This window comes from Sciurus vulgaris (genome assembly GCF_902686455.1).
Source record: "Sciurus vulgaris genome assembly, chromosome: 3".
In the NCBI taxonomy this organism is placed as follows: Eukaryota; Metazoa; Chordata; class Mammalia; order Rodentia; family Sciuridae; genus Sciurus; species Sciurus vulgaris.
In genome coordinates, this window is record NC_136463.1 from 125,162,061 (window position 1) to 125,190,056 (window position 27,996).

The following is a 27,996-nucleotide window of genomic DNA, read 5'->3' on the forward strand; positions in this document are numbered from 1 at the left end:
ATATATTTTGGGGGGGGTAAAATTCCTGGGTTTAAGTGATCTTCCTGCCTCAGAATATATATATATATATATATATGAAACGTGATGGGTACTCCATGACTCCATAACTCTTTGGGACAGCTGATTTATAATAGGAACGTTTCCCTTTATAAAATTGTGTACAGCTGTGTGGGTAATCCTTAGTGGCTCTCTGTGAGCGGCCTTAGTCAGCCTACAGAAGTCACTCTGTATTACCCTCAGCTGTACAATCTGAGACAAGACCTGGGCACCCAAACAGTAAGGAGCTCCTTGAGTTTTGCATTCGCTTTTTCTTTCCTGCAGTAGCCCTTACCCTGTCACTGACCACCAGGGGGAGCTGCAACCAGGCGACTGTTCTTTCGGGCAAGTGAGAAAGCGCCTAGATGAATCTTGTCCAACCCAGGGCCCTATAGTAAGGTGTCGCGCTGGAGGAACTGTTTTCTCGCGAGGACAAATAGTCTCCTCCCCGCTCTCCCTCCCTGCTGGTTGATCTCAGGCCCCTTCTGGTGACTCCCGGCAGGTGGCGCTGTCTGCGGCGTCTTAGCGGCCCCGGCTGCCTCGGCGACAATCTCCCGGCGGGCAGTGCGGCCCGGCTCTCGGGCGGCAGCGAGTGCCACGTCCCAAGTGCTACGCGGAGGAGCGGAGCGGGCGGTACGCGGGGGGCGGGGAGCAGCGCGAAGTCCGTCTCGTCCTCACCGATCGCCCGCCGCCATGGGCTCCTCGCAAAGCGTCGAGATCCCAGGCGGAGGCACGGAAGGCTACCACGTCCTGCGGGTAAGGGCTCCGACGGCGGCCCGGGAGCGGCGGGCTGGAGGCGGGGCCGGGCCGCGGGGAGGCGGAGGCCCCGATCGGCCCCCTCCCGGAGCAGCCAGGCCCGATCCCGCCGAGGAGCGGCTACCGCGGGTGCTGCCTGGGCCGAGGCTGATTCGGGAGGCCCCTGGCGTCCAGCTTCCCTGAAGCACGGGGTCCGCGGCTCTGAGAGGACCAGCCAGAGCCAGAGGAGGGTGCGGGTGACTCGGCCAGGGGCCGGCTCTGGAGAGGGACATCCTTGGCTCCTTTTCCTGCGTACGACCTTCTTTGCCCGCCCCCCGCCCCCGCCCCGGCCCCAGTTCTTAGCTTCCGAAGTTTGGAAGATCTTGGGAGCAACGTCTCCAAAAGGGGTGATGAAGACAGCATTTGAGTTTCCCAGAAAAGATATCCTAAACCTCTCAGTCGAGGCTGGGAATGCGAAGGCAGGCGTCGATTCACCTTGGCGCTGTCTGCATATCCGGAAAGACCCAACTAGGCACGAGAGGGCAAATTAAATGCCTCCCAAATAGTTTTGACGGATTTAAATTTACTTGATTTTTGACAGGACCTTTTTCTTTCCTGTGTCATTCCTGACCCTTTCAACACTCTCCTTCAACATTTCCTGGAGGGGGAACTTCAGTTCTAAGGCTGCTGAGGGCATGTTGGAGAGTAAGGTTTAGATCCGCAATGGTAAAAGAAGTAATGGGGAGGCATGTTTTCCATATAATCTGGGTAAGTAAAGGAAAGCAACCTCCGACCCCAGGATGCAAAGAAACATCTACCAGTGAACGACCTGAGTTGTACAAAAAACGCTGCCTTTTCCTCCTGGAACTAGGAACTGGAACTTTTAAAGTAGCATTAATGGTTGTGTGCGGTGACACCTGTGTGAGTGGCAATATAATAAACTGTGAACAGAATGATTCCAGTCTGCAGTGACATTTAGGGATGCAGTAGTGTCCCAATGTATTAGCTACTCACAAGCAAGAGAATTTTCATTTAGAAATGCACTTCCTGCTGTTGCCTTCATTTCTGGCCCAGGTCCTGTGCTATAGGTGAGATAACATTCTTAAATTACCCGGATCTCTGAGTAGTGGGGCAATGATAGGTCACCTTTCTGATCTTTAGGATTATTGTGTCTGGTTGCCTATTCATTTCACTAAAACAAAATCTCTCTTGATGTCACACTCTTGGTAGAAATAGATGATTTTTTTTTCCCCAGAAAGAATAGGGAATCTATAAATAAACTGTATCTATACATACAGTTTATTTATAGGTTCTATAAATCTATAAATAAACTGTATCACTTTCCTGTTCCCTACAGCTAACCCAAACCCCTGGTGCCCACTGATAGGGAATGTGTATGAACCATCAGATCCCAGCCGTGAAGTGAAAATCAGTGGCAGTTCTTTTCCATTATCTATTCTGAATTGAGTTATCTACCCTGGGATATGTAATCTAGTTACCAGCTAATTTTCACAGTAGCTGATGGTGGCCATGAATCCTTGGGGATTTGTTATATTTTTATAATATATATACTCAGGGAAACTCAGTAAAACACATTAGTGTTAATGAGTAGAAAATACTCTGAAAGACATACACATCAAAGGACTCCAATTTAATGGCTTCTGTTAATGATATTCCAATGTAAAACAGTTGTTTGAAGAGCGTTCTTCATATAGGTGCACCTCAGTAAATCTGTGTTCATACATATTCAATAGTGCAGGTGTGTTATTAACCTACAAATCTAATTTTTAGAAACACTACAGACAACCTTAGTTACCAATCTGCATTTGAAACATAAATGTTGTGAAAGATAGCAGGGCACAGAGGCACACTACTCTAATCCCAGCAGCTCCAGAGGTTGAGGCAGAAGGGTCCCCAGTACAGAGCCAGCCTCAACAACTTATGGAGATCCTGTCTTAGTTAGAGTTTTATTAAAGGGAAGTTTTAAAATAGTAATGATAGAGTTGGGGATGGTGCTGCATATCTACAATCCCAACTGTTTGGGAGCCCGAGGCAGGAGAATCTCAATGTCAAGGCCAGCCTATGCAATTTCAGAAGACCCTGTCTCAAAATAACATAAAAAAGGCTAGGGAGACATTTGCTTAGCATGTGTGAGGCCCTAGGTTCAGTCTCCAGCACCACAAAACAAACAAAAAATAAGTAATGATTGATCTTCTAGTTTAGGAGAGTGTTTGAGTCAGAATCCCATCTGCCCCTAATCCTGTAATTGGAATCCTTATCTTTGCTTTCAGGGGGAAAAAATACTATGTGAAATCTTAACATGTAAAAATGTCTTCCTTACATTTAGTATTGGCTAAATGTATGTTGGTAACATTCCACTGCTGGATTATTGAACTTGTAAACCAAAGTAAATATGGGAGGACAATCTTGGGTTTAAAAATCATGCATGTTCAATGAGTTCTAGACTGATTTAATTAGCAGTTAGTTTTCTTGGATAACCAATTCCCTGACCATTTCCTTATTAGCAATAAAAACTTGTGACAGGTTTGAATACAATTCTTGTGGTGACACCCATATCCAGTGCTGTTTTATTATTATTTCATGAGTCCCTATAATTGGTAAACTTTCCCCTTTTTCCTTTGTTTTTCAGTATCTACTTTTAGGTTCTGCTTTAAAAATCTTTAAGGAGGGCTGGGGTTGTGGCTTAGCCGTAGAGCACTTGCCTAGCATGTGTGAGGTACTGGGTTTGATTCTCCACACTGTATAAAAATAAAGGTATTGTAGGTATTGTGTCTATCTACAATATACATATTATATATATTATATTTTTATACATATATATATATATATATATATAAAAAACTCTTCAGGGAACAACCATGAAGTGAATCCAGAAATTACTTTGAGAGTGTACTTTCCTTTTTTATTATATATTTCCATATTAATGTGTATTTCTATGTGGTTGTGATCCTATTATATACCCAACTCCTCATCTTCATGCCAGAAGTAACCACTGTTCAGTTTCCTTTGTGACCTTTCCAATGTGTTTTGTGCATATAAAATATCTTTCCCCCTCTTTTCTTTTTGTAACATTTAGAAACATATGCATGAGACATACTGTTGTTCATGTTCACCTTGATCTTCTCACTTGGTAACCTAACTTGGCAGATCTAACATAGAGATTTGTCTCATACTTTCAACATACTCCATAGTGTTCTATTGTCCTACCATAATTTTGTTAAGCAGCACCTCCTGGTGTTGAACATTTGGTTTTCAAGTCTTCTACTATTACAAGTACACATATGTACATCCTGAAATCCTACTTTTTGTTTTCACTTAAAATACACCTTTCCCAAAATTATTGAATATTAATGTTTTGTTTATATAATGTGGTTCTTCATTTTAGTAAATGGCTACATTGTTTTCTGGTTCTCTAGTCATTAGAGACATTTGGGTAAATTCAGCAAGTACAATAAAAACCCTAAATTACATGTAACTACTATCTAAAGGTAAATTTTGTTGAAGTTTTTTTCTTCATTTTTTTTCCCGTCCTCCAGCCCCCCCCAACCCTTTTGTCTAACTTTGTACCTTAACTGGGCTTTATGTAGATTTTGAATGATATGGACATGTCCAAGTACAATATGGTAAAAAGTTATATTAGCTTTCCAACGTAAATCATCCAGTAGCTTTATTTATTATTACATAAATCAGGTCTTAATCACTGATTTCAATGCTGTGCATTCTGTGGAAATTAATGTTTAAAATTAATACCCTGTGTATGTGCATGTACGTTCCATTGCCCAGGAAAATAAAACTGAAAGATAATAAACGAGGCTAGTAAAAGGATTATTGGTGGATGGTGACATATTTATATTCCTTTTAAATCTAATATATTTTCTAGAATTTCTGCCATGATCTTGAAATACTCGAATAGTCATAAAAAGTATAATTGTGGAAGTTATTTTTAAAAAGTGGATTCCTACTGCGAATTTTTAAAACATTTTTTGAAACCTTTAAAAAATAATATATTTCAGCTTCCCTTATACAATGGGTCAGACTCCACGTTCAACATGAATGCCATTTTTATTTAGGTCCTCTAATCCTTATGCAAGGCAGGAAAAGTGTTAAGTCAGGGCTCCTCGGTTTTGTTTGTTACTGTAAGTTACCTCCTGTAGTTGAATTATTGAATACAGAGTTCTTGCTTAGATTTGCCGTTAGTTATCAAGTGAGCCTAACAAGCACCCACCCCAAGCCCAGGAGTTGATGGAACCTATGGCCTTTTTGCATGTGAGGCACCTACGGAAGATACCTAAGGGTATTTGGGGGGTTTTTTGGTGGTGGTTTTGGTTTTTTTTTTTTTTGGTACCAGATGTTGAACTTGGGGGCATTCTACCGCTGAGCCACATTCCCAGCCCTGTTTCGTATTTTATTTAGAGACAGGGTCTCACTGAGTTGCTTAGCGCCTCTCCGTTGCTGAGACTTACTTTGAACTTGTGATCCTCCTGTCTCAGCCTCCTGAGCTGCTGGGATTACAGGCGTGCACCACCGCACCAGACACCTAAAGGTATTTTGGAACCCACATTCATACAGTGTGGGGATATGGGACTGTCATGTGCACTCTTCCTTATGATTTCCTCCAGAAGAGATTTCGAGGTGATAGATGTTTCACAGGAAGGGTCATTGAAATGCAGTGTGTCTTCAGTGTAATAACAGACAGTTATTCCCTGAGTCACTTGTTGCAAACTGAACAGCATTTAGGTGCTGTCTTAAGAGGACAAAATGGCTACGGGTGGAATTATTTTTATAGAAAACAGAATACCTATCTGGGTACAGTGGTACACACCTGTAAATCCAGCTACTTGGGAAACTGAGGCAGGAGAATCACATGTTCAAGGCCAGCCTGGGCACCTGTTACACTTGGTCGTAACACTGTAATAAAGCCCCTCACTGGATTCAACCCCCAGTACCAAAAAAGATAAAAAGAAACACCTCAATCATATGTACTGTCAAATGGAACTGCTCTTTTTATATGGTGCCTCTCTAATCTACTGAAATCCTGCTGCAGTGGAACTTCAATTTAATACTTACTTTGAAAAAATTTAATTCCTAATATTTGATAGGCATAATTTTTCATTTTTCTAAAGCAGTGTTTCTCAAACTTTTTAAATTTATACCCTCTTTTGAAAAACAAAAATCTCACTATAGCTCCCTTCTCATCCATTCTGAAAACAATACATAAAAAGAAAACACTTCAGTTATTTTAGGTTGTCCAGCTTCCCAAAATTAATAGAGAAGTCCAAGAAGTTCTTTAACTCATAAACGTTCTTTGAATTTACGTTCAAATGTAGGAATCAAAATATTTTTATTAAGGCCTTGGAATACAATATATGTGAACTTTTGGACACTTTGGGAAATTATATCATTGAAAAAAATAAATCGTATCATTGAACATAAACTTTCCTCTATATTGATAGGCCATGAATAAATCAATGTCATGTTGCTTATATACACTTCATTTTTTAAATAATATTTTTTAGTTGTCAGTAGACATTTATTTATTTATTTGTGTGTGGTGCTGAGAATTGAACCCAGTGCTTCACACATGCTAGGCAGGCACTCTACCACTGAGCTACAACCCCAGCCCCACACTTCATTTTATATGATGAAGTGTGTTTTAATGCCTGAGCTATCATCCTGAGAATCCTTATTTGAGGACATTTTCCTTTAATTATGGTTTCAGTTAGCAGTAGAGTACACAGGGCTGGTTCTGCTATCTTCTGGGCCAGACACTAACAGGGCTTTTTATGAAATTTTCATAAGAATTGAGCTGAGAATGACCATTAACATCAGTACATTTATTTTGTTGCCCTTAATATTCTACTGGAAAAAATATATTATTTTGATTGATTCACTAATAAATTATTAAGAGTCTAAACTGGAAGAAATATTTGTGAAGGTTTGGTATATGCTTTGGTAAATTGCCTGGGGAAGTATGATTATCCAATATGATGGCTTGTTTTCTAAAATGACATACTCAATCAAAATAGTTACTTAGAGACTGCAGCCTTCCCTCTTGGAATCACAGATAAATTTATTACAGCATGAGAAAAATGATGCTGGGCTTTTGTTCTCTCTCTCTCTCCCCTTTTTTAGCACCAATGAGAGATCATTCAAGCACATTTGCAGAAATAAGGACCATGTCATCTTGTGGACTTAATAGTACACCACCATAGACTGCACTTGGGAGCTGAATTCTAGCCCCCATTTCTTCACTTCATTGTGTTTTCCTTGAGCAACTTTCCATGAACTTGTTTGAACTTATCTTTTTATCTTGAATTCAGTCATTTTATCTGAAAAATAGAGATAATAGTAATGCCTCTTCCACCTTTTTCACTAAAATCCACATTAGATATTACATATGAAAATATTTGAAAACACTTGAACACTGTTAAATCTATTAAAATAGTACTGTCTACCTCAGTGGGTATTCTTTAGATCAAATGAAATATTCCTTGTAAAACATTTAGCATATAATCTGTAATATGATGAAGATTCAATAAATGTTAGCTGATACCTTTATTACTAGCATTTGTATTATTGTGTCATTCATTGAGAACCACTACTGCAATGGCATTGCTAGTTAAAGTACACTAGTTGTAAATATTTTTAGTAGTATTTCCATTTAATCATTCACCGGCTACCTTTTATTCTTATACCTAATCATATTCTTTGCTGCTATTTAAAAGATAAGTTTTGGGTCAAATCACCAAAGCACAAACATATATTGCCTGTTAAACGTTAAGGATCCTCATTTTTAAGGAAATTGTCGGTTTTGTTTTGTTGTTTTTGGTAAGAGGGATCAAACCCAGAAGTGCTCAACCACTGAACCACATGCTCAGTCCTTTTTTTAATTTTTGAGTCAGGTTCTCACTAAGTTGCTTAGGGCCTAAGTTGCTGAGACTGGCTTTGAACTTGCTGTCCTCTTCCTTGGCCTCCCAAATTTCTGGGTTTATAGGTATGTGCCACTGTAAGCCTGGTTTTTAAAATATAGGTGGGTGCTAGTATCCTCCTCACTACTTTACTTCAGTGTTACTGTGCACATTCATTAAAATAACTGAGTCTCTGTCATTAAATGATCTTACTACATTTGATCTTTTTCAATGTAGAATCTATAGATAGCTTAGTGATGTATTTTTCATGGTGAATCATTCAATCTTATATACCATCCTAGTCAGCCTCCTCATTTTATAGTAAGAAAAGGAACACAGAAAAATTAATAGAATTTGTCCAAAGTCACACAGCAAGTTTTCTTTCCCTAAGAAACAGGTGCCTAAATGGATATTTGAAGAAAATAAAATGAGAGACTGGTTGAGAGAGTGGCTTCTTTTGGAGTAGACTTCAATTTCCTTCAACATTATTTTCCTAATGTTCAGATCTTTTCTAGGAAGCTGGTATATGTGAAGACCAGTTTATTTTCTTTTAGTTGCCATAAGTAGTTTGTTTTGTTTTTGTTTGTTTGTTTGTTTTGTTTGTTTTTAGTGGCATATTCTCTTATGTTGGAACTCATGGGCTCAAGTGATCCTCTTGCGTCAACCTCCTGGGTGACTGGGACTATAGGTGTGCACCACCAACCCAGCTTAAATTTTTATTTCAAATTGCTTTACATGTTAGAAATTATGTCATAGGGCCTTTAAGTTATTGTGGAAGAAGGTTTGAGAAGAATGTCTTAATGTATAAGGCTTGAACTCTTCTAATCTATTGCAAAAGTATTTACTGCACATTTGTGTCAAGACTCAAAATGGAATCTTGCCCATATGCAGTTGTAGATTAGCCATATCCCCCCAAAATGACTTTTATAACTGTGAAGGATTTAGGATTTATTTTTATTACATCACATTTGCAAATCTTCTCCCATCATTTTAATCACCTGAGCACATGCACATATAATGTGACTATTTACACATGTGAGTGAGTGAACTATTCACCTAAGTGTGTTATTTTTTAGTCTCAGCATTTCTACTGTTTTTAAAGATGATGCAAAAGCGAGAGTGTTGGTATTAAACTAAGATAAAGGAATTGATGGAAGTCAAAGTCATTCAAAGGAATATATGTCCATCTTATGAGGACTGTATGGTGCAGTAATGAAAAGAAGACAGTGCATTCCACTTAACCTCCTGTGTTCAGAAAGTAACCTTGTGGTTTTCCATCTTTGTTACCAGTAGCAGCTCTGTATACCTCAGCTGGAAATACATAAATAAATAGACCAGTGCATTTAGGAGAATGTCTAATCTACTCCACCAAATTTTTCTTCCCTTCTCCTCTGCAGCCCTTCCCTCCCTCTTCTAATTGAAAAATTGACAGAGAGAAAAAAGGTTGATGCAAAATATCTGAAACTGAGTTTAGAATAATATTATTTGAAGTGTTAATCCTAGAAAAAAGATGGATATGTCTCTAGAAAGCAACCAATAAAGAACAACAAGGTCTGTAAACAGAACTTTTTTTAAGTCTGAATCTTGTAAAACTTTAATGATCTAGGATCAAAAGATGAGGGGAAAGTCAAAGTTTAATTGCTTTTATTACCTGGAACTTGATTGGACAAAAGGTTAATAGTATCTTGTAGGATAGTTTTTCAAAGAAATTTTTTCTTTTTGCAACCAGTTCATACTACTATGTCATGAAAAATACTGATCCTCATTTTGTCATAAATTTTTTAAGTTTTGTCTATTATGACATTTGTTTTGTTGTTTCTCTGTCTTGTGTTTGACACACTAATTTCAGAACTTATTCAAACTACCTGGTAGTTAAATGGCACCACATTAGGGATTATTTCTGAAAAGTAGTGGTTCAGAAACTCAGCTTCTAACCATTGGTGCTAATTTCTTTTCATGTAATAGGGAGTCCCCTTTACTGTGCAGTCTCATCATAAGCAGTTCATTTTTGCTTGTTGAGGAGTTAAAAAATATCTAGCAAATTTCACCTCAGGCAACCACTGATCTTTTTACTGTCTCCCTGGTTTTCCCTTTTCTAGAATGTCATATATGTGGAGTCAAAACAGTATGTAACTGTTCACTCTGGCTTCTTTAAAATCTGTGTTTAAAGTATATTACATTTCCCCCAGTATCATGAATAGGTGGAAAGTATAATTTAACCCCTTTGTGACTTTTTTTGTTTTGTTTTGGTGTTGGGGATCAATCCCAGGGCCTGGTGCATGCTAGGTCAGTGCTCTACTATTGAACTAAACTTCCAGCCTCTTCTGTATCTTATTTGTCATTATGTCCGTCAGTTAACGCTATGTTGAAATACAAATCATGTATTTATCATGTAGACTTGTTCAGTCCAGTACAGGAGCCTTCAGCTTCATGTGACTTTTTAAACTTTAATTAATTAAAATTAAATGAAATTTAAAATTCAGTGCCTCAGTACTTCATTCCTTTTTATGGATATACCACATTTTATTTATGCATTCATCAGTTGAGTGACATTTGGGCTGTTTCTACTTTTTGGCTATTTTTATGCATATGCAATTTGTGTACAAGTTTCTATGTAGACATGTATTTTCATTTCTCTCAGTTGTATACCTAGGAGTAGAATTGTTGGGTCATACAATAATTTTGTGTTTAATATTTTGAGGAACTGCCAAACTACTTTCCACAGTGGCTGTACCATTTTACATTTCCACCAGCAGTGTATGACAGTTCCATTTTCTCCACATCCTTGCTAACACTTGTTATTATCTTTATTATTTTTGCCCTTCTAGCGAATGAGAAGTGGTATCCGTTGTGGTTTTACTATCTATTTTCTTAAGGATTTTCAGGAGTTCAAAATTTGCTCTGGATACCTATCCTTTGTTAGATACCTGTCTTTTCACTTTCATTATGTACCACCTTTTGATGAACCAGAAGATCTTAGTTTAGTGTAATTCTTGAGTTCTTGAGAACTTAGTATAGTTCTTGAGTTTATTTGGTTGACAGTACTTTTTTGTCAGTGTTAAGAAGTCTTTGCATAGTTAAAGTTCTCAGATATTCTTTTGTGTTTTTCTCTAAAAATGTTATGGTTTTCCCTTGTACCTTTAGATCAGCCACCTATCTGAATTGATTTTTGAGAGGTAACTTTTTAAAAAATTGTCTCCTCTTACCAGTTGAATAAAAGTTATTTTTTGTTTTCTTTTTTAAAGGAGTAAGATAGATGGTTGGAGAAATAATCCAACATCCAGGTATTGATTGGTTACAGATATTTACCCTCAGTGTTTGCAGAGTCAAGGGGATGACCGTAAGATTTATAGGGCTCCTGTTGTAGGCTAGAGACAGGCATTTCAAATTTTTGCTTGTTGAATTTTTACTGCATTCTTGTGAAGTAGATAACATTATCCCTTATTTGCTAATGAGAAATTGAGGACCAGAGAGGCATGTTAAACTTCCCCAAGCTTATATAGCTAAGTGAGCAGAACCACAGCTTGAAACCAAGTCAGAATGCTCTGAACTTTTATGTTTTCACTGTTTAGATTTTTTTTTAACTATAATGTCTTAATTATTAAATTTTCAAATTGAACCTGTTCATTTTAAATTGCTATGGTGTTTGGCTCAATTATAAGTGTTAAATGACCTAAGGAGCCAAATATGTGTGTAAACTTTTTAATTAAAATGGATTGAAGAAAGCAGAAGATAAATTAACAATCAAGAAATCTTACAGGAGACAAGAAGTTATTGAAGTAGTAATCTGATGCTAGAGAGATGTGGTGTCTAAGAGATTCTTGTCAGTGGATAATATTGCAAGAGAAGCTTTCCTGTGTAGATGTTTAGTTGCTGTATTGTAGATCTTATTTTTCATACTATGAAATGTGGGAAATTTCCTTCAAATGTAGTTAGCATCAAAGAGATCATTTTCTAGGGCTCCCTCTGCTGGTTTCCTAGCAGTAATTAAGATACCTACTTATTTACAAATGATGTAAATAAATTTGGGGAAGAAATTAATGTCAAGGTCCATTAGAAACAGGAAATCAATGTTTATATTAAATGAAATGGAAAAATAGAATTTTGGAAAGGATTATTTATTTTAGAATTCACACTTAACTACTGGATCCTTTTTGAGTTATCAGAGGTATACCTGATCCTGAAAACTTTCCATTTCAGACAAATAGTTTAAACTTTATACTCAGAAGGTGGCTTGATAAGAATCATTTTGTAAGGTCAACTTTCTAAGTCAGTGATGACATTACAAAAGTGTTGTAACAAAAAGATTAACTTGGCAGGCTCAGTGGAGAAGTCCAAAATTGATCAATGAACTGGTTACATTCTAGGTAAAATGCTATTAGTGATCATTGGAAACATGAGATTAGATGATTAGATAACCAGATGACTAGACATGGACCCTGTTAAATGAGAAACTCCACTTGGAGGACCCTAGAGATCTATACCTTTTCATACCTGAGGTGTTTCCCTTCTGAGAGCCACCTAATGGCCAGTCATTTCATGCCTGGTAGAGCTGACTCCCAGGTAATAGTGACTTGACCTCAATTTTCTTATAGTTCCAGGCAGCTACCATTTTACCTTTCAGAGTTGCCATTTGCACGGGCAGGGAATTTTGTTTGTTCCTTTGGGTCCTAGACATTTTATTTGATAATACATAGAATAGAAAATAGCTTTCACTTAAGAAAACAATATAAATAATGAACTCCTTTGATATTTAATTATAAAAAGAACTTAGTTCTAAATTTGCAGGAAATGTACATAATGCAAGATCAAACAGTTTTAGTAAATATTGAACCATCTTTATTTACTGTTTACTGTGGCCAAAGAGAAAGAAAATCTAGTTTTTCTTCCTTACAGACAATGATAATATGGTTTGGCTTAAAGTAAATAGATAAAAGGTAACACCAATCCAGGAACTAATGAACAATTCTGATTGACATTGGCATTAGAAGAATATATCTGGGAACAATCTGTGTTCCATTTTGAAAGCATTAAAATGATATGTTACTGTGTAGCTACAGTTTTACATACCTTTTATTTGCATAGCCTCAGAATTGACTGTTAATGTGTGGACTATTACAGAAAATCAACCTACAAACATTGGTGCAGACTTTTTGCTTTTGTATGATAGTTTTGACAGTACATAATAAGTCAGTACATAATAACAGGTGTCAAAGTAAAAATCCTTTAGACCATTATGAAAATATTTTAGAAAAGGAAATATAAAGTTGATTGTATTTGCATTTTGATTATATTGATCATATTTCTATTACTAGCTACTAATATTACTGTAAATTTAGAAAATGTGATAATCAATTTTAATTCATTTCAGACTTTCTCCTTATATTCTCAAATGGAGATTCTCTAAAATGGAGATTTTAGCCCTAGCCTCTTTGGTCTCTGATTAGAGGATCTGTGTGTCCATCTCTCCTCTCCCTTTTCTCTTCTCACCTATTTCTCAGCGGATGACTATCTTGACATTGTTTCTTTATTAGTGTTGAAGCTGAATGGTCCCTTGCTAGGTCCCTTGCAAGGAATAAGTGCTTGAATTATTTTGCTCAGTTGTAGTGATTGTTTGCTAGTTGCTGGAGGAATGGCATCTCCCTCCGGAAAAAGGAGAAAGTAGTGTGGAAATAGAGCTGTAAAGGGGCAACCTCATATAGGAGATAAACTTAAAAAGTGGGTAGAGTTTAGTCTCCAGGAGCAGTCGTGCATGCATGTAATCCCAGCAACTCAGGAGGCTGGGGCAGGACGATCAGGAGTTTAAAGCAACCTCAGCAAAAGTGAGGCTCTAAGCAACTCAGTGAGACCTTGTCTCTAAATAAAATACAAAATAGGGTTGGGAATGTGGCTCATTGGTAAAGTGCCCCTGAGTTCAATCCCCAATACCTGCCCCCCCCCCAAAAAAAAAGTGGGTAGAATTTAGAGAACTGAAAGCAGAGAGAAATGAAGAAATGAAAGAACTAGCATGTACTTGTATTTCACTATTAATGAAATTAATCTATTTTTACTAAAAAAAAAGATAGCTATTGCCAAGTGCAGTGGCATATGTCTATAATCCCAGCAGCTCGGGGGGTTGAGGCAGAAGGATCAAGAGTTCAAGGCCAGCCTCAGCAATGGCGAGATGCTAAGCCTCTTTAGAGACAGACCCTGTCTGTCTCTAAATAAAATACAAAATAGGGCTGGAGATGTGGCTCAGTAGTTGAGTGCCCCTAGGTTCAATCCCTGGTATGGTAGTGGTGGGTGCGGGGGAGGGATTTGTTTTTGAAATTTAGTTTACAATTTTGAATTAAGCTTTACATGTTTCTGTGTTTTATTTTTATAGGTACAAGAAAATTCCCCAGGACATAGAGCGGGACTAGAGCCTTTCTTTGACTTTATTGTTTCTATTAATGGTTCAAGATTAGTAAGTTCAGCTTTTTGTTAGTTTTGTCTATGGTACTTTGTGATCTTTCAAAAATGGAATTTTTCAGATTATCTGGGATGGATGTTTATTAATTATTTATATTATGTTGAGTATCATGCTAGTTTTTAGAACTAATCACAGGTTATTAAACTTTAAAATGTCAGATCTATACTGTGCTTCACACCCCAGTGATTACCTTAGGGGAGTAGAATCACTGGAGTCTTTTACTTTATATGTTAAATGTTCGATTTTTATAAGCAGAAAGAAAAAATTAAGATAAAAAGGATCATTTTTAAAGATGGTAGCCTTTTATAGATTGTTGGCAAATGGATTAGTAAAATGTCACTTGTCAGTTTCCTTGGGGCTAAATTTCATGACATAAATAATTTTATTAGAACATAAAATGTTCTCCAAAAGTACAGAATTAAAACTACTTTTTTATAAATTGTTTTTAATTTACCCATAATAAAGCCCTACAGGAAGAAAATTATATCCTCTCAGCAAAGGAATCTTATGACAATAGATACTTGATTAGTTTATTTGTTCCTAACAGTCTTAAGGTTTTGTTCATTACTTACCACCATTTCTGACATAATGGCCTTTATTCATTTATGTAATGAAATATTTAACATTCTGTTTCCATTTTCTTTTCCTTCCAGCTCCTAATAAATAATAAAGTATATATTTAGAAGCAAAGTTCAAAATTAAACTTTAACCACAGAAAACATTTTAGATTTTAACAACAAAGTCATTGTAATTGTGTTAGTAGTCTGACTGATTATGGCATATTTTGTTTTTAATCACTGAATCACTTGATCACTCTAAATAATGTTGAGGTGAAAATTCCATAATCCATACTCAACTACTAGAAAAAAGGTCAGTTTGAAGATGTTGCTAACATAAGAGTTATCTTGATTTCTTGATATTTTGTGTATGGAGGAATATTTGAATGTTAATGAAACTTTTGCCTTTATAATATAAATGATATATTGATTTGATATTACTTTTTGAAGGTTATGAGATACTTACACTAAGAATAGTTACATTAAATTTTTATTTATTAAAAAAATGTGATTTCTATGTGTTCGCAGAATAAAGATAATGACACTCTTAAGGACCTACTAAAAGCAAATGTTGAAAAACCTGTCAAAATGCTCATCTATAGCAGCAAGACCCTGGAGCTGCGAGAGACCTCGGTCACACCAAGCAACATGTGGGGTGGCCAGGGCTTGTTGGGAGTGAGCATTCGATTCTGCAGCTTTGACGGGGCAAATGAAAATGTTTGGCATGTGTTGGTAAGTATGACCATGAACTGTTACCTGCAGTGCAACAAGCAGCATAAAAAGGTGTTTGTAACAGTGATTGTCTCCAGTTTGGGGAGATCATTGAAGGCATTATCATTAGGCTGCTTTTAGTTTCTGAAAATCAGCATTTATTGCTATTTAAATATAGATTGATTTTTTTAAAAAACTCAAAGAGATACAAATATCAAAACCTAAGAACTCTTTTTCTAATGATTTATCCATTAGAATAAGATACATTAAAGCAGAAAGCTATAGAAATGTTTTAAATATTTGAAAAATATTATGTACTTTTAGTCTTGAAATTTTAAATGCATATATTCTAGTTTCTGACTTCTAACATTATTTCCAATAGGATAGATAGATTTCTAGGATGTTTTTAAATCACTATAATTAAAAATAGTGACTATAAAACTTTGGAAGATTATTTTATATGTATTAATTTTGGGGTTGTTTTCATGTCATCCTAGGAAGTAGAATCAAATTCTCCTGCAGCACTGGCAGGTCTTAGACCGCACAGTGATTATATTATTGGAGCAGATATGGTCATGAATGAGGTAATTAATGTGTTCGTGTTTGTGGTTTTTTGTGGGGATTTTTTTTGTTGTTTAATTTTTTTAATTTGTTTTCCTTAGTTGTAGATGGACATAATACCTTTATTTTATTTGTTTATTTTTATGTGGTGCTGAGGATTGAACCCAGAGTCTTACATGTGCTAGGCAAGCACTCTGTCACTGAGCTACACCCCCAGCCCTAATGTGTTTGTTAATGAAGATTATCTTCCAACACCTTCTCATTCATTTGTGGGTTCAGAAGGATGTTTGCATGCTTTCCACTCAGAGTGAAAATTTTGTTCTTTGCTCATCAAGATACTTATGCCTTTGGGTGTTAGATGGAACGTCTGGGAGGTGTCTTATTAGGTATAGCTGTAAGGAAAAACACATACCTTTTGGTAGTTGTACAGATTTTATGTATATGATATTCAAAAATTTCTTACATACCTTAAAATTAAATCAAATCCTCATTTTAGTCACTGGTTTCATTTTCAATTCCACTTTTGCTCTTTTTCCCTCTTGCAGCTGGGGGCATCTCCTTTTTGCTCTTTAAGGTTACAGAATTAGCTCAGGTGTATTAGGTCCTTTTCTTCATCCATTAACTAACATTAGTATATATTACTAATTCAAAATGAGAAAAAATAAGGTGCCAGAATAACCAGGGTTTGGGGGGGGGGGGTGTTTGTTTTGTTCACTTGTTTGTTTTTATACTAAGGGTTAAACCCAGGGGCATCTTACCACTGAGCTACATCCCCAGCCCTTTTAATTTTTTTATTTTGAGACAGGGCCTTAAGCTTGCAATCCTCCTGCCTAAGCCTCCCAGGTCTCTGGGCTTACAGGTGTACACTGCTGCACCCCTGCTAATCAGGTTTTAATAATGGAGAGTTAAAGGAAAATATGTAGAACTTGAGGATAGAGGAGTTCAAATAAGAATACTGACTAGGTCTGTGGAACAGGACTCAAGCCTTACATCTAATAGGCCTTTCTTGAGATGATATGTTGAATTGTATATTGAGTTAAATCTTTCTTGGCATATTAGTTTTAAGAAATGATTTCAGTGTCTGGGGCAGAGCCCAGAATCTGTTTGTTTTTTTTTTTTTTTTTTTTAAGAATGTTTCCCAGGTGATTGTGATAGTAGTCAGATTTGAGAGCAACTGATTTGAAATATAGTACCTTAAAAACTTTTTTCTCCTGTGATGCTTTTGCAGTCCGAAGATCTGTTCAGCCTTATTGAAACACATGAAGCAAAACCACTGAAGCTTTATGTGTACAACACAGACACTGATAATTGTCGAGAAGTGATTATTACACCAAATTCTGCATGGGGTGGAGAAGGCAGGTAAGGTCATTTTTTTAGATTGTTATGACAAGATGATTTTATTTAAAAGGATGAAAATTTGTGTGTTTGTTTTATATTTTGAAACCTCAAAAAAAATGTAAACTGTGATTGATAGCAGTGACTTTAAGAAAAAAAAAATGTTTTTATAGCCTAGGATGTGGCATTGGATATGGTTATTTGCATCGAATACCTACACGCCCATTTGAAGAAGGAAAGAAAATTTCTCTTCCAGGACAAATGACCGGTTCACCTATTACTCCTCTTAAAGATGGGTTTACAGAGGTAAAGATAACATTATTACCTGAATAGATGATAATGTGTACACCAAAACAAAGTGTGTCAATGCATATGGTGGTAGCGCCAGTTGAGATACTGCAGATGATGAATTAAGTATTGATCAGCATGTTGAATTTGAGGTCCTTGTGGAGTATGGTAATGAAGGTTAAGAAAGAAGTACAGATTTGGGAACATCAACAAAGATAGGGTAATTCAAACTAGTTGATAATTGTTGAGAGATTGGGCCTGCCTAGATCAAAGGACTAAAGTTAAAATCTTGAAAATCTGAATGGATTGAGAAAAGGAATCAGAGGATGCTCAGGAGGAAGCCAAAGGGAGAAGAAGCCTCAAGTAAAGGGGTGTGGTCAGCCAGGAAGGTGCTGCAGAGAAGGCAGGTGAGAGGAGTAGAAGGATGTCCTGAAGAGTGGGGAGAAACACACCAAGTGAGTGGTGGGGGTTAAGGGAGCCTCACTGGTACTCGCTATTTAAGGAAACTTGATTGATAAGCAAGGAGAGCTAGGTATTTGAGCAGGTATGTAGGATTTTTAAAGACCAGTCTGCTGCCACTGTCATTTTATGGTACAAATTGGCCATCCCTAGTTCTAGAGGAAGTGAAGCTATCAAAAATCTTCACCTCTTCTCACCCCACTCCCGCATGGGCTCAAGGCCAGAGTCAGTTTAATGACACATCCCAGCCCCACCACCATCTCTCTCACTCCCTAATCAGTGTTTTTGGTCACAGGTGAACCTCTAAGGTTGGTCTGAGTAGACCAGGGTGTGAAATAGCAGCTAGGGAAAGAGTCAGAATACAGGCTGTTGGAATGCAGCAAGGGGCACCAGAGCTGGCAGAAGTTGGAGTGTTTGGAAGTTACACCACCCGTCTGTAGTGTTCATACGGACTAGCCTCCCCCAAAAGGTAGAGATCCAGGACCACTTTAACTCATTGATGAGAAAAGATTAAGTGGATTCAGGGAGTTAGAAATCCTGAGAAACTTTAAGAAGCATGTTAAGGTATTAAGACTTCTTGCTGATTTCTTCCATGAGCAATAAAAATTAAAAATTAAAAAAACCTGAGAATTCACAGAGGAAAGCAGTGTGTTTAAGAGTTGAACAAAATGATTTCCAGTGACTAAGAAGGAAAAGAGTAAAATCTCCTATTATGGAGATAGCTAGGCCAGTATGTGTACCTAGAACTAGAAGCCATGTGTTCAGAGAAGGGAAGTGACGGGATGGCGCATATGCATATCGGCGCGTAGTCCCTGGGTGTGTCCAAATTAGGAAGGAGCATCCAATGGCAGAAGTCCCAGGTAAAACTTTGGACAGCTACATGTGATCCAGATGTGTATCTGTAAGGCAGGTGAGAGCCAGTGTTTACATATTCTTTTAAACAAACTTAAGTAATTTTCTTTTTTCCCCTTTTTTGGAAGGTCCAGCTGTCTTCTGTCAATCCCCCATCTTTGTCACCACCAGGAACTACAGGAATTGAACAGGGTCTCTCTGGACTTTCTATTAGCTCAGCTCCACCAGCTGTCAGCAATGTCCTCAGTACAGGTACGCAGAAAGACATATTCTGTTTTCAGTCTGCTTTGTCTTACATGATATTCATGCATAAGATTTTAAAAATTAATGCCAATATGCCTTGAAAACAGTAAACATGGTCCTGTCTACATAAATACACTAAATCACCATGCCTACACACACATAGCCAGCATTTCAGCCTCTTCTCTGCATAGTTGAGACCCTGGGCTTGTTTTAGATTTTCAACTTGCAGTCAGGACCCTACCTTTCAGTCCTGTCTGATTGTTTTATTTACCTGAGGTGTTGGCCCATTTCCTAGGTTGTAGGCACGGGGGTGCAAAAGTGAGAGCAGGATATTGTTTCTTCTTAGTGATTCAGTCTTGCTCAGGGGATATATGCCCATTCCCTCCTTTATTCCTTATTCTTTCTGATACAGTACTTTTTAGTTTTGGGGGCTTGTTGTTGTTTTGGTAACAAGGATTGAACTCAGGGGCACTTGACCAACTGAGCTACATCCCCAGCCGTATTTTGTATTTTATTTAGAGACGGGATCTCACTGAGTTGCTTAGCACCTCGCTTTTGCCAGGGCTGGCTTTGAACTCAAGATCCTCCTGCCTCTGCTTACTGAGCCGCTGGGATTACAGGCATGCGCCACCACACCTGGCTCGTTGTTTTAACAACTTAACAAGATAGAATTCTCATACCATATATATGGTTCACCCATTTAAAATGGGTGTTTTTTAGTATATTTGCATGGTTGTACAACCAGCACCTCAGTTAATTTTAGAATACTGCCATAAACGAAACCCTGTTCCCAACCTCAGTCACTGCTAGATCTCCTGAGCCCTCCAGGCCTAGGCAACTACAAGTCTATTGTCTGTCTCTGTGGATTTGCCTAATCTGGACACATCATTACCATGCATGGTCTTTTGTGACTAGCATATTTCATGTAGCAAATGTTTTCAAGGCTCATCAGTGTCATTTCACGTATGAATGTTTCATTCTTTTTTATTGCTAAATAATATTTTATTGTGTGGCTGTACCATCTTTTCTTTATTTATTCATTAGTTGTGGGGATATTTAGGATGTTGGTACTTTTTGGCTTTTATGAATAGCACTACATCTATGTACTAGTTTTTACATTGACAAATGTTCCCTGTTGGTTAGTTACCTGGGAGCGAAATTACTAAGTGTTGATACAGTTCTTAGTATATTGATAGATTTTAATTTTTTCTTTCCTTTTTCTGATCTCCTGTTTTCTAGTATTCTTTATAATACCAAGAGTTATTTCATGTACTCAGTAAATGTTGAGTAAATGAATGAAATACTGACATGGTTAGTTATATCTCAGTACATATGATGAAATAGTTTATATAATATTATTCATAATTTTGTTCTTGAGCTCTTTTAAATATTTGTATTCAAGCTTTGCTTATATTCCACCCTGTTCCAGAGTGGACTTCAAACAGCCCACCAAGAAGCAATAATCACGTGAACAGTTGGTATCTGGATTTGGTCCCCTAGGTTCAAACCCTAGCACTTTTCAGAGTCTTGGTTTTATTTTCCAAAGATAGATTTTTCCAGATGAAATTTAATGTGTGCAGATCTAGCCAGGCATGGTGGCACACACTCTGTGATCCCAGTGCTTCAGAGTGGCTGAGGCAGGAGGATTGCAAATTCAAAGCCAGCCTCACTAAGTTAGTTAAAGCCTGTTTCAAAATAAAAGGTGAATGGGGCTGGGAATGTTGCTCAGTGGTTTAGCACCCCTGTGTTCAATTGTTCAATCCCCCATACCAAAAAAGTTTTTTAATTTTCAAACATAAACAAAAATGTTGAAGTAATACAATGAACCCCATTACCTAGCTTCCCCAGTCATCAGTATGTTGACATACCTCCCACCCCTTTTTTGCTAGTTTCTTTTCCAGTTTTACTGAGATATAATTTGTAGACCATAAAATTAACTGACCATAAGTGTACAGCTCAGTGATTTTCAGTACATTTATAGAGCTGTGCAGTCATTACCACAGCCCAGTTTTAGAACATTTCCTAGGTGACATCAAATATTAATGTCATCAATATCTAATCATAGACACAGTCATAAGTGATCTTTGAGTTTATTGCATTCAAATACTGAGTGACTTCTTTTCGTGATATTATGTTTTTTTTAACATCCCATCAGATGACCTTCTAGTTCATTCCTGAACAAGAAGGTAAAGGTGCATTGAGTTACTTTTATTCTGTTGTTGAATATCTCTTACCTGTTCTAGAGTAAGAATGTACCAGATGCCATATGACTACTCTTCTGATGTAGGAGAGAGCTGATACCTCTTTTCAAGTTTTTCTCTAACATTTTAAATCTTCCCTCACCAAATTATAGTTGTACTTAATATAGTCTTACATGCACATGAACTGAGATCCCTGGCTTTTAACACTGCAGAGGAATGTCTTTTTGAATATTAAAGACAGAAACATAAGTGAAAGAATAATTGTTCACAAGAGACTGAAAGAAATTGACATTTTTATTTTTTGAGTAAATCAGTTTAAAAAGACTAAAATGTTCTAGCATCATGACGTGAGAAAGTTTGTTTTGACATTTATTTTTCCATCTTCACTCTTCATTGTATTACTTGTAAAATAGCCCAAAAGTAACTATGGAGATATAAAGTGTATTATAAAAAAAATTTTTAAGGATTTGCGAGTTTTTAGATTATGAAATTTCTAGAAAGTGAAGGTATTTTGAGTTCCTTCTCTCCTACTCTCTCTCTCTCATTTATTCAGAGAATAAATGAAGGCATTTCAAAATAGCATTAGTTGGTGTGGCTTTGTTTTAATACCCACTCCCTTCACACTCCTGTCCCCCTTCCTTGCTTGATTTTTCTTCAGAGTACTTATTGCCATTTTGCATGTTGTGGATTTTACTTGTTTGCTGTCTGCCTCCATTTCTTTTCCTGTTCCTGGTTAGAATATAAACCTGCTGAAAGTTGTGATTTCAGTTTCTTCATGCTGTAAAGTGCCTCAGTACCTAGAACAATGGCTGAAATACAGTGGGTGCCTCCTAAAACTTGTATGAATGAACACACCAACCATCCATCCAGCCCCTTGAAGATTCTGATAAAAGCAAAGATCTCTCTTCCCAAAAACTGTTGTGTGTGGTTTTAGGAGCTTTATACACCTATGATGCCTATTCAATGGACCCAGATTAAAAATTCCTGGCTAAGATTCAGTCTGTTATTTTTGAGACAATGTATCTACCCTTTAAAAATGAAAAGAAACTTATGTGAAAGATGTTATTAGGAAATAGAGGGAAGTTGCAAGCAAATCCAGGCTGTTTTCATTTTCTTCACAAGATTTACAGACAGAAATACAAAATAATTATAGCACTGTTATTATAATGGGCCACTTAGCAGAGCACACTGTTTCTAATAATTTGGTACAGAATAAAGAACACTTTCCAACATGTGAGTAAAATTAAGTAGAATGGGGTCCATTGGAGCCCTGGCCAGTACTAGGCATTTTTCTTTTTTCATTTGCATGCCACCAATTTCTGCAGAAAAATAGATTAAATGAATTAATAAAATATGACTCGAATATGGTCAGTTCATACTTTCAAGCACAATTCATTCCTGCTATTATATTTGTTAAACAAAATCTAGAGTCTGAGAGTCTGTGTGCAGTACAAGTTGAGCATCCTTATAAGAAATGCTTGGAACCAGAAATGCTTATTTGCGTAAATACAATGAAATATCTTAGGGATGGAACCCAGATCTAAACTAAGAATTCATGTATGTTTCATATACACTTTATACACATACCCTGAAGTTCATTTTATTATAATTTTAGTGCATCTGCATTTTGACTTGCACTCATCATATGAGGTCAGGTGTGGAATTTTCTACCTGTGACATCATGCTGACTTTCAGAAAGTTTCAGATATGGGAATTTCAAATTAAAGGATGTACAATTTGTATTAACATTGCTTTAATATCAGAAAACCTCCTACTTGAGTAGGTGGTAACCAGCAATAGACAAATCTTTATTAGCTGTGCCCTGAAGGTGTCTTGTATATGGAGAATATAACCTCCTCAAGCCACCATCAGTACAGATAGGGAACTTGTTAGACTGCACAAGAGTGTCATGGAACTTAAGGTCAAAGGAAGTGGAGATTTGGGAACAAGTCATTCTCTCCACCTCTGGAGGTTCGTGTGCTCTTTTCTTTCTCTTGGGCTTCTGTGTCATTTGTCCTGTTTCACAGATCAGCATTCACTGTTTCTCAGGGCACAGGGCCCCAGCAACCCCAGGTTTATAGGGCCTCTTAGTTCAGAAGAGCAGTAGAAATTATGACTAGACTCCTTGGTCTCATTTCCAAATTTCTAAGACAGTTTGCTAATCCTACACTGTATAAGTTCCATGCACACCTCTGTCCAGAATTTGACTGGAGGCAGGTTATACAGCCCTCTGCCCTCCTAACCAGGCCTTGGTTAAGATCTCTGTAAGGGCTGTGGACAGAGTAGGTGGCTCAGCTCTGAAGGGTAGTGTACATCAGAGGGATACAGCCAGAAATTGGGACTGAAGACCTGACTGTGGTTGGGGGGAAGGGCTGAAGGATGTCTTATTGTAGTCTGCTTATTCTTTTGTCAGAGGAATTTGTTAGATTTTTTTTTTTAATTATGCTTTTATTTTAGGTGTACCAACAGTACCATTGTTGCCGCCACAAGTAAACCAATCCCTCGCTTCTATGCCACCAATGAACCCAGCTACTACGTTACCAAGTAAGCAAGAGGGCCTAGAGATGCATGTGGTGATAATATTTGCATCTGAAAACAACCTGCACCTGTGCGGTGGCCTCTCCCTGTCCCCCTTCCACCCTCTACCCTCATTACCCAAGAGCTCACATTCTAGACAGGCTAAGACAGTGCTGCATCCTCAGTCCTGCTTATGCCTTTTAATCATCATTTTACCTCTGCAGTAACTTTGTGGTAAAGGAGAGAAAGTGGCCCCTCTTCCTTAGCAGACAAGGAAACGGACATTAGTTAGCTATCTATCCCAGGGCTCCTTACCCCAGCCAACTACCACCCACCCCCCCCCATCCCACAGTGCAGTTAGCACTTTGTGATAGTTGTTCATGTGAATATCCTGGAAGGGGATGTTCTTTGGGTCTTCAGTAGCTCTAACATTAAATCTTTCTGTTTTTCTCTTAGCATTGCCAGTGAAGAGCAAGTCCCTTTATCTAGCTGAAACAATGAAATATTATTTCAGTGATTAAGTGTACTTTGATTGTGAGGGCCTTTAATTACACAGTTAGAGTTGTTATGCGTTTTGTTTGTTTGTTTGTTTGGTCCTGGAACACAACTCCTCATGTATGCTAGGCAAGCACTTTACCACTGAGCCACGTCCCCAGCCCTTTTTATTTGAGACATGGTCTCAGTTGCTGAGGCTGGCCTTGAATTTGAGATCCTCTTGCCTCAGTCTCCCAATTTTCTGGAATTACAGCTTGGGACACCCCACCTGGCTGTCGTTATACTATTAAGTCAGGAACCAAGTTTGTACACACAGAGTGAAGATGGTTCATTGGCTGCCAGGTTAACTTGGGGAGTTGGGGTGGTAGGTTTGTGTAAAACTATTGTTACTACTTTTGCAACTATGAGTCTGAAATCATCTCAGAATAAAAAAGAAAACCAGAGAGACTGTGAACCTCACCAAAGAAAAATTCAGTTCCATTTACTCCTGTAGTGACTGGAATAAATCAGCCTCTCTCTCAGGCACTAAAGCCATTGTTGCCATTATTGTTCCAGGGTTTCAAGAGTGTAAGTTATTTGTTTTAACTTTTACCCACTTAGCCATCTAAATGGCTTAGGTAGAAATATACTTCAGCTGAGTGAGATTTTTTTGTTTGATATTTTAGACAAAACTGACACATTTAGTGAGTCTCTGGTATTTGCACTTTGAAGTGGGTCATATATTTTTCAGTACACAAGAATCCGTTTCCTTCCCCACATTTACTTTTCCTTCTCTTCCCCACTCTGTTCAGGTCTGATGCCTCTGCCAGCAGGACTCCCTAACCTCCCCAGTCTCCCCAACCTCAACCTTCCCGCACCACACCTCCTGCCAGGGGTTGGCTTACCAGAACTCGTGAATCCGGGTATGTTGCACATCTTACCCTCCTAGGACCCTGCTAATAAATAACTATTCAGGAAAGCCAGTCCTTAGTGCAGTTTATTTCTGGAAAGGCAAATTGGTTTAACAAATTTCAGCTACTTTGAATAAAAATTAATCTTTTTTATTTAAAAAGCTTTAAAAAAAAAAAAAAAGAAGAAGAAGAAAAGGAAAGAAGAATATCTTTGTGATTCCTCGGCTTACTGCCTCCCTACCTTTTTTCCCCTCTCTGCATCCTGATAGCTCAGGCACCAGAAAGGCCAGCGGTAGAAATAAAGGGCCGTAGTGTGACATTGCCACACTGAGTTTGGTGAAGAGGGTTCAGTTTGCCCAGTGGAGATGACTGAATCCCTGTTATTCTCTTCGTATCTGTGGCAGCAGCCATTAGGAGAGCAGTGCTGCTTATATTGTGCAGTGCAGGCTGTAAAATGATCAGACCTGCTCAACCAGCTGGACTTGTTGTTTGATAAATATTCCCCTTTATTCACAAATATTTTATAGTAAAACCTGAGAGATTTTAGCTGCAAATAGTTAAGATAGTTAAGACATGCAGAGTGACCGTGCTCAGATTTTGTGCATGGGGGAAAATGGAGCAGCAGCACCGATACATCTGTCAGAGCCAAGATTCCCCAGATGAGCAAGACCAAGCGGCCCCTCAGAGATGCCAAGGAGTTTACTGTACCATTGTGCTCAGTGTCACTGTCATGTTTCTGCCTCAAGCATAACTGTCCCTCTGTAGCTCTCACCACCTGTGTGTGTTCTTTAACTCACTTAGTTTTCAGTGCAGGGGAAGTCCTAGTAAACTCAAACTGCCACTTACTGTCCTAGCACCCCCTCCAGCTTTTCTTTTTGGTCTGTATTCCTGGTTCTTCCTCTGCCCTCTCTCCATGTTGACAGGCTCCATGTTGTCAGAGCAAGAAGGGTTGTGCCAGCCAGCTGTCAGCCTGAGCATATGTTTGACAGCCTGCCTTTGTTTCTGTAATACTCCTTTCATGCTTTCTGCATTGTAAAATCCTCAGAATGAACCCACCCACAGTAATACCAGTAGTCATCAATCACAGGGCTACTAAGACACTGAGTCCCTGTGGCAACGCTAGGAGAGGGGCTGCCCTCCAAGCCCCTGCTTTCCACAGCTTCGCAGGAGGGTGGCTCCTGCATTTCTTCATCCTGGTTCTAACCACAGAAAGGTGTAACGCAGCCTGCGTCTTGGCTCAGGGAGCAGGAGTCCTCCTCTCCCACATCCAGTGTAGCTGCATTGCCCGTAGGTGGCTAACGTCGTAACCGCCTCCCCTCAACCTATTTTCCTCAGTGCTGGACTGAGTCACCTGGAGCCTAGAAGCCTGGGAACCTCTGCCCAAGGCCAGCTGCTCCTGCTGCTGCAAGATGTATGTAACTCTGTCATGGCCTCCAGCTAGAGATAAGCAGAAGTTGTGATTTCTGTTCTGTCCTCAGCTTCCGCATTCCTAATGAGATGCAGATAAAGGCAGTCACCTGATGATGAAAGCTGCTCTCTGAGTGCTGGAAGGATATGTGATCTGTGCCTTTTTGTCCTAGGTTTGCCACCTCTTCCTTCCCTGCCTCCCCGAAACTTACCTGGCATTGCACCTCTCCCCATGCCATCCGACTTCCTCCCGTCATTCCCTTTGGTCACCGAGGGCTCTCCTGCAGCCAGCTCAGGGGAGCTGCTGTCTTCCCTCCCACCCACCAGCAGCCCATCTTCTGACCCTGTCACGACTACTGCAAAGGCAGATGCTATCCCCTCACTCACTGTGGATGCGACGTCCCCCACCTCCAAGGCCCCTGCCACTGTTGAGGACAGAATCAGCGACTCCACCCCAGCCAGTGAGAAGCCTGTTTCTGCAGTTACAGTCACGGATGCAAACACTTCTGAGTCACCTTCACTCTGATCCTGTCTTCAGAATTGGCGTGGTGTATTTATTTAACCACGGGAGCATATCTGGAAATGCAAACTATCATTAATTTCATACTAGTTTGTACCGTATCTGTAGGTGTCCTGTAAATAATTCTAAGGGGAAAACTAAGCAAGCGGACGTGGGTTTGTATCCTGCCAAGTTGGGGTGGGGCTCACGGGCCAGGGAGGGTAATGTTAGAAAGTGCTTCTATTTCAAACAACCAAAAAGTCATAAGGGTGGCTTGCAGCCAGGCATCCACTGCCATTCTGGGGTGTACATCTTTGGAAAAGGAGGTGGCAAGGTGTCCACTGGGTTCCCTGCCCCCTACTGCTCCTTCTGTAAGAAAATGGAATATTTTATGCCTAGTGCTCACACACATTTCTTGTACTTTGTAAATCCTTGGGAGAATGCAAACCACCTCACTAAATTGTAGAAGGAAAAGATAACTTTACTTTTGGTCTCAGTGAGTCACATCTCTACTAAGGTTTACACAGAAATTCCAGTCGGAGATGTTTGTTAAAGTTACACAGTGTGCACTATTAATTGAACATCTTTTTATTCAGCCTGTACACAGATCCTTGTTTTGAGCTCTCAGAATTACTCAGACAACATTTTGTAACTGCTGCTGTTGCTTTCTACATCCACCGTTAAGATGGCATTTAAAGAGAAATAAAGGAGATGTTGCACAGTTTTAAACCAGAAGGTGGCACTTTGTGGCTACTTATAATATAGCTATACTGGGGAAGCAGAGATATAGCAATAAATTACTGTAATTTTACTTTTCTTCCTGTGTTACA

General features: G+C 38.5%; 1 protein-coding gene across 3 annotated transcripts; it reads left to right on the forward strand.

Annotated features, from left to right (window-relative positions):
* The first annotated feature begins 589 nt into the window (after nucleotides 1–589).
* Nucleotides 590–27,982, forward strand: GORASP2 (golgi reassembly stacking protein 2). Of its 3 annotated transcripts, none has more exons than XM_079135050.1 (11): nucleotides 659–792; nucleotides 5,206–5,335; nucleotides 14,065–14,145; nucleotides 15,237–15,440; nucleotides 15,917–16,003; nucleotides 17,209–17,339; nucleotides 17,489–17,621; nucleotides 19,043–19,166; nucleotides 23,816–23,902; nucleotides 25,162–25,272; nucleotides 26,841–27,982. In XM_079135050.1, the coding sequence occupies exons 4-11, from the start codon at nucleotides 15,297–15,299 to the stop codon at nucleotides 27,191–27,193; spliced, it is 1,170 nt and encodes a 389-aa protein (XP_078991176.1). In that variant the 5' UTR covers nucleotides 659–792; nucleotides 5,206–5,335; nucleotides 14,065–14,145; nucleotides 15,237–15,296; the 3' UTR covers nucleotides 27,194–27,982. The 3 variants fall into 3 exon arrangements, with proteins under 3 accessions (XP_078991174.1, XP_078991176.1, XP_078991175.1); XM_079135049.1 differs by lacking the exon at nucleotides 5,206–5,335 and adding an exon at nucleotides 1,373–1,539 and having other exon boundaries at nucleotides 670–792; XM_079135048.1 differs by lacking the exon at nucleotides 5,206–5,335 and having other exon boundaries at nucleotides 590–792.
* The last annotated feature ends 14 nt before the right edge of the window (nucleotides 27,983–27,996 follow it).

Coding starts and splice junctions, on each gene's coding strand:
- GORASP2 (XM_079135048.1), top strand. CDS start 730: ATGGGCTCCTCGCAAAGCGTCGAGATCCCAGGCGGAGGCACGGAAGGC. Junction 17,340..17,488: donor GCATGGGGTGGAGAAGGCAG/GTAAGGTCATTT, acceptor ATGTTTTTATAG/CCTAGGATGTGGCATTGGAT. Junction 19,167..23,815: donor CAGCAATGTCCTCAGTACAG/GTACGCAGAAAG, acceptor CTTTTATTTTAG/GTGTACCAACAGTACCATTG.